The sequence below is a fragment of the Abramis brama genome (assembly GCF_963993115.1).
Source record: "Abramis brama genome assembly, chromosome: 22".
NCBI lineage: Eukaryota > Metazoa > Chordata > Actinopteri > Cypriniformes > Leuciscidae > Abramis > Abramis brama.
Window position 1 is genome coordinate 2,321,640 of NC_139984.1, and position 12,439 is coordinate 2,334,078.

Genomic DNA, 12,439 nt, shown 5'->3' on the forward strand with positions numbered 1-12,439 from the left:
TTTTATACAAGAGTTCAATAAACAATAAGGTAATATTAAGTGACTTACATTTTAGACTCAGTATTGCCTGTTTTTGCTCCATTTCGCCAACGAAAATAGTTCCAAACAAAGACACAGGACTGTTTTGCGTTTTGTTTTTAAACAAATTATTCATTCCTGAATGAATCAGCAGTTTGAATGAATCGTTGAAACTCAATGATTCACTCATTAACCGTGACTTGCTGCCACCTATTGGCGGTTTTACTTTAATAATTAAAGCATCTTTTCATTTTTTAAATCATTTCTAATCTCAATATTCAACGTTTTATGTTTCAAACTTTAAAACATTATTTCTGCGTTTGTAACTGCAGGTTAAATGCATTCATGTCCCTCTGATCTGCATTAAACAAAAAAACAAAAAAGTTGATACTGATTTCATTTGATTGTTAACAGCTCTATTTTTGTCTTATTATTCCAATAGAATTTGATATAATGTAAGAATTTGCCAAAACAAAATGATGCATGCATTTAATTAGGTAAAAAATGGCTTTGTAAAGGGAAAAAAATGCCCATAAAAGGTAAAAATCATTTTAATCTTTATTGGAAAAGTTGATTTCTGTCACTGCTGCAAATTGACCACCATATAGAATATGAAGAATATCAAAAACGTTAGGAGTCAGCTGTCCACGGCAGTCCTAATCCTGCAAAGGTACCAGCACAATAAAATCACTCAGCAAAATATTGTCTAATTGTCGTTATCGATAAAATCAGAGAAAATATCGAGATACTGTATAATTTTTTGCCAATATCGCACACCCCTAATCCCTCGTTGATTCCTGACCTGGCACAATATCTGTTTCTGACCTGGCATCATAATCAGTAACATTTCTAATTTGATTTCTTTTCTCACTGTTTTTGCCAGGTCAGAAATAAAAATATAAAATATTGCATTTGTTGCAGGAAGTTTACCTCCAATCACAGTAAAGATGTTAACAAATAAATCGGACAATACACTAGAAATTGAGTGAGATCCCCACTGTTGTGGTCTTGATCTGTCTTGAAATAAAATCCTGAGTCCTCTTAGTCTGAGACAGAGACAAGAGCAAGTGCAAATGCAGTCGAGAACAAGACAAGACCAAGACCTTCAAGAAATGCTCAAAAATGAGGTACTGCAACACTAATCTCAACTAAAATACACTCAGTTGTAGCAATCTCCTATATCTTACAGGAAATAGCAAGGCAACTCTGACTTTTAACAACGTTACAATGATAAATCTTCATAAAAGCCTATAATCTGTTTGGAGTCTCAGAGGTTTTGATATTATAGTCCAACTTTCTCCATTCAAGGAATAGGTCCCCAAAAATGAAAATTCTGTCTTCATTTACTCAGGACATAAGTGTAAAAGTAATCTACAACTACCAAGTAGGGATGGGCACATCGATACTGCAGTATCGATATAGATACCTTTAAAAATATATATATCAATATTAGAATGATATTAATACAAAATGTGTGTTTTTGCATCTCTTTCAAATGTTTTAAGTACTTTTTTTAATATTTGTGCCAAAACCCAGACATTTTTAGCTGGCCTGTGACACATGACTGTGAGAAGCGAGTGTAGAGCCAATGCAGGATGGCAGAAAGGAAACATACAGTACTGTAGTATGGTGTGGTGCTAAATGTACAGCAAGATGCAATGATATACAGTATGATACATGGTATTTTATTTTATTCATATTTATGTTATAATAAATTACTTTATTATTAATCACAATATTTATATAAAATACAAGATTATTTTTTACACCTATTGGTACACATTTTTATTTAATTGTTCTCATATTTGCTTTTGTGATAAATTTGTTATTAATGGCAAGTATGTGTCATGTAGTAGTGATTTGAAAAATGTGAAAAAACATTAAAATGCTGTACAAAGTGTATAAAAAATAAAATGTCAGTGCATGTACACTGTAAAATGTAATTAGTTGACCTTACTTAAAAAAAGTATGCAAACTCGTTGCCTCAAAAAAATTAAGCAAAGTAAGCTTAAGATTAGTGAGTTAGAAAAGCTTGTTTATTTTAAGTGTGCAGTACTAAATCAAGTAGTACCACTAGCACGTTTTTTTTATGTTCATGTAACTTAATAGTCATGATTAGTGTTAACTTAGTTTTTTCATTTTGTGTGGATTGCTTGATATAAATTTAACCCCACTTAGAATTACTAAATACCTACAACTTAACACTTTTAGTTCTGCTCACTCATTTTTCAAGTTCACTTAAATTAAAGAAACCAATTTCTGAGTTAGGTTTACTTTATTAATTATAGCACTGTCCTTGTACAGCATAATATTTAGAATTTCTTAAAAGTTTCCATTATACAAAAAAAAAATAAAAAATTTTGTTTAATTTAGTTTTTAGACACATTGACATCAAGAATCAGCCTGTGAATCTCAACAATGGTGACAATTATAAAGCATGTTGCAGTGCATTCTGGGTGCAACCAATCAAAACTCATTCATGGCTCCCATCATGCATTGCTGCATGAATAAATAATGAGCTTATGATCAGGGGTGATCTGTTTGTCACCATTGTTGAGATTCATATGCTAATTCTTGATGTCTGTGTGCCTACATAAAAAATGTAGGCACATTTTTTTTACATTTTTTTTTGATTATTTGGATTTCATTGAAATTGCTAAAAAAAATATCCTGTACCAGGACAGTGCTGCTATAATTAATAAAGTAAACCTAACTCAGAAATTAACTCTGAACTATATGAGTTCAGTGAATCAGGTCAAATGATTGTGAAATAACGATTATGTTAAAACACAACCATCAACGTCAGATTACCTTTTCTGTTTGTTCATCTGGCTGTTTTAACTCAGACACAGCAGTCAAACAAAAGGTTAAATTAATGATATAATGGTCAAGAGCCCAACTAAAACAAACACTAATCACCACAATGGTGGCTTAAAATTACGGTTTTCACCTTCAGCCAATAGTAGCTATTCAAGGGCGGGTCTTGGCGTGGCCATATATCGCCGTCTAGCGTAGAGAGGACTGATCTGCGCATGCCCTCAAGTCATAAACTTACTTTTTCTAAATGAATCCAGCTCAAGTAGACTAAGCTGGTACAATTTTTCAACCTCAAAGTACAAGTAACTTACTAAAAGTGAGTGTTAATAGCAGGTTGAAAAAAAATGATTAAGGTCAATTTACTATTTTTAATTAAATACGATGTTTGCATTTACAGTGTACTGTCATTGCAGTTCTGAAATGAGCATGTGCTAAAACGATTGTTTGTGCATGTGTGCAGGCAGTGGTACGGTGGATTTTGAAGAGTTTTTGGTCATGATGGTGAGATGCATGAAAGATGACAGCAAAGGAAAGTCAGAAGAAGAACTGGCCGAACTCTTCCGTATGTTTGATAAGTATGTGTGTCCTTAAACTAAAGTAAGATAACTAATCTGTGGTGGGTTTAGTGGTTTCTGATGGTTTTTGATTGGTTCTGGAATACAGGAATACAGATGGGTATATTGATCTTGATGAACTGAAGCTGATGCTGGAAGGTACAGGTGAAACCATCACTGAAGATGACATTGAGGAACTGATGAGGGACGGAGACAAAAACAATGATGGAAAAATCGATTATGATGGTAAGCATGTGTTATTGTTGTCTTATACTCAAGTTCATGAAGTAAAACTTTAGTATGTTCCCCTCTGAGCAATCCTCTTAAAGGGATAGTTCACTTTGAAATTAAATGTTGGTATGTTTTAGCTTACCTCAAGGGCATCCAAGATGTAGGTGTCTTTTTTTCCGCAGTAGTTTCAATTTTGATATTTTTAGGTCAAACCGTTCTTGTCTGTCAGTCATATAATGCAGGTTTATGGTCACTGTCTCAAAGAGCATGCACAGAGAAGTCCAAATTAAAACAATTCCCCATCGTAAGTACACATTGATGGCCTGAGACACGAAACGAGCGGTTTGTGTGAGAAAACGAACAGTATTTATATCGTTTTTACCTCTTATACACAGCCACGTCCAAGTGATCTGATCTGACGTGTACGCAGACTGGTGCATAGATATATACACTAGATGTCGCCTTGTCTACGGCAGTTCATTGGAACGAATGTCTTTAAGGCGACATCTAGTGTATATATCTACACTGTAAAAAAAAATCCTAATTTTACAGAAAATAACTGTGATTTTTTGACGATCATTTTCTTTAATTTTAAATTGTAGTCAAAACACTGTAAAATTACAAATAATATCTGTAAAATAAAAATTCAGCTGTTATTTTAGGTATTGTGACATTAATGACAAATTCTAGTAATTCACATTTTTTATACAGAAAATTGATCGTATTTTTAACACAGTATTTTTTCTGTTTTCTTAAATTACATAAAAATGTATGTAAAATTACAAATATAATCTGTAATTAAACAGTAACAAAACAGTTAAATGATAAAATGGTCAAATGACTGTCAGCTCCCCAAAAAACTGTAAAACATCCTAAATTAAATAAACTGAAAAGCACTGTTATTTTACAGGTATTTCCTGAATAATCACGATCATAAACCTTCATTGTAAAAAAATCGTAAAAAAAAGGGTCAAATGACTGGCAGCTGCGGCTGCCAAACAAAAACCATAAAATTAAAGTAAAATATGCTAATTTAAATAAAGTGTAAAAAAATGTAAAATAAATTTGATGTCACCATGATTGAGATCAGTGTCTGCTTTAGTTGGGCTCATGACTCTTGAGTTTTTAACTTTTGTTTTTCTCTGGTTGTTTTAACTGTGTATTTGATACACATTTGTTATAGCAATAAATGCTGGAAAAAATATCAGATGATCTTGGTCATTTATTGGTGATGTTATAGTCATCATATGATAATCTGATTCACTGATATGATAGTAAAATCTCTGAATTAGTTTGCTTAAATTAAATAATATGATGGAATTTAGCTTTATACAAAGTCTATAGTTAATGTCATAATTTTTCACATGTCCTTTGTAATATTGTGGCATCAGTATTATAACCATCTGAAATTTACACACAAAAAAAATTTACAAAAAAAGTTTTGAGATGGTTAATTTTTTTTATTTTTTTTATTTTTTTGTAGTAGGCTATAGAGACATCAAGAATCAACATATGAATCTCAACAATGGTGACAACCAACAAAGCCTTTTTGTGACTTTATAGTAGTTCAGATTTTTTTTCATTGTCACCATTGTTGCGATTCATACGCTGATTCTTGATGTCTGAGTGAGTCTATATGATCCTGTCAAAACATTTTCTGTATAATGACTTCATAAAATCTGAATATCACAGCACTGCAGGATCTTCTATAGCAGTTTCATCATGCAAAATTAACAACTAATATTTAATGACTTAATCAGATATTATACTTCAGAAGGTTTCAATGAAGCAAGAAACTACATGATGACTATCATCACTAAGAAGTGACCAACATCATCTGATCTGAGTTTCTCTTGGATTCCTACTATAACAGATATGCATCAGAGACACACAGTTAAAGCAGCCAGAGAAATACTTCTGTTAAACTAAAAGGTCAAGAGCCCAACTAAAGCAAACACTGATCTCCATCATGGTGACATCAAACTTTATTCTTTTCAATAAAACTTCAACTTTTAAACCTCTGTTAATTCTCAATAAGAATGTTAGTATGAAAGAAATAAAGTCTGGATTGTAATAAGTGAAGATGCTGAGATCCTGAGAGATCTGGTAGTGTTTAATGTTCTGTTGGGGTTTAAAGTGTTTCTGTATGGCGTGTTTTGTGTGTCACCATTGTGTTGAAGAGTAGAGCCTGAGCTTCAGTCCAGGATGAGCAGAGAAACTCTGACGATATGCTGCATGTTGCTTTATTTAACTGACAGTAACTGTGTAGTTGCTGATATAGTGATGTATAGTCACAGCAAATCATGCATGTAGTTAACTGCATGTTTTTCAGTAAAAAATTCAGAAAATAAATGTGGAATAACTGTGTTTCTATTAAAAAAGATTAATGAAGATTTCTGTAAAAGTATTTTGCACTTATTTAAATTAGGATATTTTATATTAATTTTACGGTTTTTGTATGGCAGCCATTGCTGACAGTCATTTGACTGTTTTTTTATAGGTTTTTTTTACAGTGAAGGTGTTTGATCGTAATAATTCAGGAAATAGCTGTAAAATAACAGTGTTTTTCTGTAAAACATTTAAGGAAAATTTCTGTAAAATTTTTTTGCACTTCGTTTAAATTAGGATTTTTTACTTTATTTTTACGGTTTTTGTTTGGCAGCCGTAGCTGACAGTCATTGACCGTTTTGTTAAGATTTTTTTTTTAGAGTGTATGCACCAGTCTGTGTACACGTCACACACTAGGAAGTGCGCACGCCCTCAGATCACTTGGACGTGGCTGTGTATAAGAGGTAAAAACGATATAAATACTGTTCGTTTTCTCACACAAACCGCTCGTTTCGTGTCTTAGGCCATCAATGTGTACTTACGATGGGGAATTGTTTTAATTTGGACATAGACCTGCATTATATGACTGACAGACAAGAACGGTTTGACCTAAAATATCAAAATTGAAACTACTGCGGAAAAAAAGACACCTACATCTTGGATGCCCTTGAGGTAAGCTAAAACATACCAAAATTTAATTTCAAAGTGAACTATCCCTTTAAACTCTGCAGAGTTTGATTATGCTGCATTAAAACCACTTACTTAACTCCTTCCTCACCATTAATGGAATTTTCCATCATTTATGACACAATGCTTCCCCGCCATTGACAGAATTTTCCGACAACCCATGTTCCCTTTCGAGGGAACTTCTACACGGTGTCAGCAGCTGACGCTATGGGACGTGCCCTTGTGGAACCCGGTGTCTGTGGCACGTGTACAAGCACATGACTGACGCAGTGTGATGGCGTTGTAAGGTGCGCCCCAGTGTATCAGAAAGATGCCTGAGAACACGTCGTCAGCTTCTTAGTCTTCAGGAAGCCGCTTGTTTGTGTGCTGTGTGAAGATAGCAGTATGTGTAAAAGAAAGGATAGAAGGTCAGCAGAATGTGGCGAGCAGACAGTTCAAACACCGTGTTCCTCTATGCTCTCGTTTTTTAAACGCCTGCCGATGGTCACGAGCTGTGTGTTATCTGTCTGGGATCTCGCATTGAGGATGTGGTGTATATCTGCTAGATCTGTTTCCGGCTCCATGCAGCATCACACTGAATACGATGAGCTAAGGGAGCTCGTGACTCACGCCACAGCACGATTAAGCTTGAATCTAATTAAGCTTGTTTGGTTCATTCGGCTTTGAGTTATTCAAATGTAGAGGGGGTCGGTGAGAAGGGTTATGGGTGAATGCCTCAGGTGAAAATCAATTTAGCGAATTACCTTTCCTTGGGCACATCCTCATTGCTGAAGGCTCCCGTTTTGACCTCTAAACCATATCAGACGACATTGAGGTTGGTGGGCAGAGCGTATGTGGCGGCTGGAGAAACTGGTGGAGCTTTACACACTATGGCAGTACTGCAAGCTTACCAGGATCAAGGGGAGGGCTTATCCCCTAAAACAGTCTCTGAACTCTGATAGTCACCGATCCAGCCAAGCAGGCGGCCTGCTATATTGGCCGGTCCATGGCTGCTATGGTGGCGATGGAGGGGCATCTGTGGCTTAATTTGTCAGGGATCAAGGACTCAGATAAAGCTGTGCTTGTTTGACTCCTGTCTCACCCTCGGGACTGTTTGGCACACACTCTGGACAGGTTTAGAGAGGCGAGTTGGGGCAAAGGCCCCATAACAGGAGAAATTTGCACACAGAGCAGGGAGCTGTGGATGAGACAAAGAAAGAGGAGAGTGATTGAGCAGGGCTGAGGCCCAAGCTCTTACCCCCCTTTTTTAATTTCTTTCAGCTCCTCCTAAATTGTCTGTGCCCTTTCCAGGAGCAAGTTCCTGTGGAGAAGAGCAAAAGGCGAGTCTGGCTAAAGCAAGCTCTTCTTCTGAGGAACTGGGAGCGCAGAGAAACAATAATAGATCTGGGTGCTGGGGGAAAAAGGAGGTCATTGGCTTAACTGAGGCTCTGTCTGTTTTCTGGTAGCTCTGCTCTAAGGGGTCTAGACTCTCCTCGGACTAGTTTAGAGTCCTTTTGAGCATAGAAGCTTCAGGACCTTCCTAACATTGTTATGGGAGCAAGGTGTACTGCTCGCCCGCTGACACTTTAATGGTTCAGAGCTGAGGCCTCCAAGCTTAGTGCTTAGTTTGTTAGTTTGAGATCTACAAGCAGGCATTGGTAAGCATGGCATAGTTGGTATGACGTCCACATAGCATCAGGGGTAGGAGACACATCTTCTGTAAGAGTACAGAAACTCCTGATCAAAAACACAGGTGAAAAAGAAGCAGAAACCAGCAATAGAAGAATTGATTATGCACATGGTGTAGTCTTTGAAAAATAAAACTCGATTTTCTTAACTTTTTGTTAAAAATGTATTTTTATGAAACTTACCCACATTCAAGTGTTTATAAAAAAAGAATGCATGCAGCTTGAAGATTGTTGTTGTTGTCTTTCTTTTGATATATTGCATTTTCAGACATTTTGATGAAATGCTCAATTTGATCAGAAAAGTCAGCAATGGTTTCAGGAGGCAGTGTCCATGCTGTGATGTTTTGGAATGATGAGAGATTGCTTTAAATGTTTTGCAATGTTGCTACAGAGACAGTATTTGTTTCACAACCCTTTAAGACCCAATGTGATGCAAATCTATCCTCGTCTCTGTCCCATGCATCTCCACTATCCTTCTATTGCAGAGTTCCTGGAGTTCATGAAAGGGGTGGAATAAAGGATGAAGGAATGTCTTCCTGGTGTTTCTACCTGGATTGTCAAACAAAAGGATAGTAAATATTCAAGCTTGATGAGAGACAATATAGACTAACAGATCCTCTATTGTTCTATCTTATTAATATGTGTATAATTCTACTCTATTCATTCTACTGCAGTTTGTTTTACACTTAAAGACATAACTATCCTAAAGGGATTCCCATAATCCACATCTTTCAATCTTTTTTTTTTTTAGTAAAGACTGAGTGTACATTTGAGAGTGTATTGTTTTCCAGCCTATGTCAAATTAACAAAATGCTACTTGTCTGCTTGTTCATGAAGACAGAATAAAGCTTTTGAATATTTTGGCCTGTTTTTTCCTTGAGTCATGCATTAAAACATAACAAGGATGCCCTCTTTCACAGACAAGGCTTAAGCCTAGTCCCAGGAGTTTGCATGTTTGAGCTGTTTTAACTGAAAGCAACTTGCATTGAAATATCTTGCAATATTTCAGTGCCATTGTTTTGTCTCAAGATGCACAATAGTAATTTTTCTTTTTCCTGTGGCACATTTTAAAAAGCTACTTAAATGAGAGTATTAGAGAGTTATACTAGCATCACTAGTATTTATGGGATGGCCAAGTCACTTTCATTTATATAGCGCTTTTAACAATATAGATTGTTTCAAATCAGCTTTACAGTGATAATAGGAAATTACAGTAACAGAGATTGTTTTGGCTTTACAGCAGCTCTAGAATAAAGTTATTGTCCAGCTAACCCTTACAAAAAAGTATACTTCAAGTTAATTTAATTAAGTATAGGCTACTTAAGTAATGTTCAAGTATATTTTTAAGTATACTTTATGTAGTAAGTATACTAATGTGGTGAAGTGCTCCTTTAAGCATGACTCCGCCCCATGATTATTTAGCGGGCCTTATAAAGGGCATTTCCAGAGTGGTAGGATATGGCGTCATCCTTGCGTTCATCTGAGTGTCATGGTTGTTGGTGCTCGCTTGCTCTGTGTGAGCTGACTTTTTCGCGCAGCTGGTGTCTGTGTGGAGGTACGGAGCGTACTGCTCGAGGGTTTTTTTGTTCCTCTACATTGCTGCTGTAGTTCCAGTGTAGAAAAGGGAACCGATCGCACGTATAACCCGGCGTGCTGTGAGTGACTGCTACTTTACTGCTCGGTGCGTGAGGTAGGTCCATTGTATTGTGTATATGTGGGCATGGGACTGTATTTATTTTGTAAATGTATGACGCGTGAATTCCTCTGTGTAGTAAATGGGATGAGGGAATGGTCTGCCGGATATTCGAACGGAAGTCCGGCCGATCGGTATGTAAACCCACTCATGTCTTTATGTCCACTTTAAGTAAAAGTATGTTTTTTAATCTTGTTCCTTGTGTATTTTAGGCCATTATTAAAGAGGGCGCTTGATTGCGACGCGGTTTAGCCTCGACGCTGCTGTTTTGTTTCTAGTTGTTTTGTTTCCTTTTGTTTTGTTTCTATTTATTTTGCTCCTAGTTGTTGTTTCTAGTTTTGCTTTCATGTGTTTTGCTTTCATTTGTTTTCATTTTGTTTTGTGTTCTTTGTCTTTACTGTCAGTAGCAACGGTACTTGTTTCTGTGTTTATTTGGCATTAACTGCCTATTGCTGGCAATATCAATACCAATTGATGCTGTTTGTTCATAGGCTGTTATATTCTTTTGTTAATTTGTTTTCTGTTTCTTTCACAGGAGCAGGGGTGACCCAAAAGCGGGCAGGCTAGCCGTCCTGTGCATGGTGAACAGAAGTTCTCCTTTGAGTGTGCGGTAGAGGTTTACTTGTAGTGGATTTCACGAGTGTGTGTGTGCTTTGGAAGTTTTGGGCACGGTGTACTCCTTGCGGGCTGATTCGAGGCCTACTGCTCAGCCTGTCCAGCTAATGGTGCACCCCAGCTCCGTCACGAGAGTCGACATGTCTGTTTACTGATTGAACTTCGTTGCTCATATACAAAGTAGTGGCCTTGCCATCCAGCCCCATTGTTTGACTGACTCTAGTACCCTTTTATTAAACTATTTATGATCATTAAATAAAGAATTATATATATTTTTGTACGTATTCACGTCTCAGTGTCTTGTGATTGTGGGAGGGAGAAACGAACTTGTGTGCCCCTTTTTCTTATGGGTATTTCCCCAGCTGGGTTAATGCTGGGGTGGCGTAGTCGTGATTCATTATAGCTCTGTATTTGAGAGCGTGCCCGTGATCATCCAATGCTCTCGCATATCGCCACACTAATATCAATGTGTACTTGTGAACTTGTACTTGTTTCAATACTGATTGGGACTAAATTGGCCCACTTTTAGTATATAAAAGTATAAGTTTAAGTGTACTATAAGTGTAACAGTAGTAGACTTTAAGTACACAACTAGGTTTCTCATTTGTAATCCATCTGTACTACAAGTGAACTTATAAGTATACTAGTAGTTTAATATTTTAATACAAGTAGTACATTTTTTAGTTTATGAAAGTACACACTGAAGTGTACTCAGTAAACTACAAGTTTAGTAGTTTATACTGCAAGTATACTTGTAAGTTTTCTTTAAGTGAGCATAACATTATACTATATATTTATATATTATTTTTGCACTTGCAGTATACTACTATGTTCAAATGTAGATATTATTTTTTATACTTGAAAAATACCTTTAACTGTACTTTAATTTGAAAAACATTTATTAGCTTCATGCATTACTTTTTCAACACTTGAATGTCGGTAAGTTTCATAAAGAAAGGCAACATTTTAAACAAAAAGCTGAGAAAAATCATGCTTTGATCATATTCAGAACGATGATCAAAACACAGATGGAGTAGATCGAGTCCAACACCCCCAAAGCTTCACAGTCGTTTTCTCTTCATGGGTTCGACATTTCATTTGGTAACATTAAGCAGTTTTGATTTACATGCTGTTTAATGTTTGATGATCACGTTATTTTACATTTGTGTGAGCAATCTTATATCACTTGTTTCAGCTTCTTACAATCTTATGTATTAGCTTCTATCTTTGAATGTCCATGCTTGAACAAGATGACACCTTGAAGCCAGGCATGATCTGAGTGTCGACGGTACCGCACAATGACCTTCTGGCCAACCTCTAAAGATCTGAGCTTCCTGGAAGGTGCATCGTGAGAGTTTGAGAACAACAGCGGATGTATCTGGTTTTAGCAGTGTGAGACGGATACGAGGCTGTTTATTCAGAAACAGTTCAGCAGGTGTTCGCTCTGTTACTGTATGGGGAGTGTCAACAGAAAATGAGCCAGGCGTAGATGAGGTGCTACAGATTGTGCTCGTGATCTTTCCCATGCTTTTTTGAAAATTTGTACCACTCGCTCGGTTTGATCGTCTGTGGCTGGATGATATGGAGGAGACAGAACGTGACGCACATCATTATTCCTTAGGAACTCCTCAAACTCCCTGGAGGTGAATGGTGGGCCATTGACCGATACCAGCTCTTTTGGGAATCCATAGGCAGCCCAGAGATGACGCAAAAGGTTTATAGTCTCCTGCATTGGTCATCTGAGTAGGAAAGATTTCCACCCATTCTGAATGAACATCCACAATGACTAAGAAGTGTTGCTTGTCTATTTCTGCATAGTCTACGTGAAT

The 12,439-nt window shown here is 36.5% G+C and overlaps 1 protein-coding gene across 1 annotated transcript in view; it reads left to right on the forward strand.

The window, feature by feature from the left end:
• Positions 1-10,893, forward strand: part of tnnc1a (troponin C type 1a (slow)) — a 35,611-nt gene extending 24,718 nt beyond the window's left edge. Inside the window, exons 5-7 of the mRNA XM_084098146.1 lie at positions 3,296-3,410; positions 3,499-3,635; positions 8,788-10,893. Of these exons, the coding sequence (XP_083954272.1) occupies positions 3,296-3,410; positions 3,499-3,635; positions 8,788-8,819 (284 nt within the window). The 3' untranslated portion in view covers positions 8,820-10,893. The remainder of the gene's footprint in view (positions 1-3,295; positions 3,411-3,498; positions 3,636-8,787) is intronic.
• Positions 10,894-12,439: the final 1,546 nt, after the last annotated feature.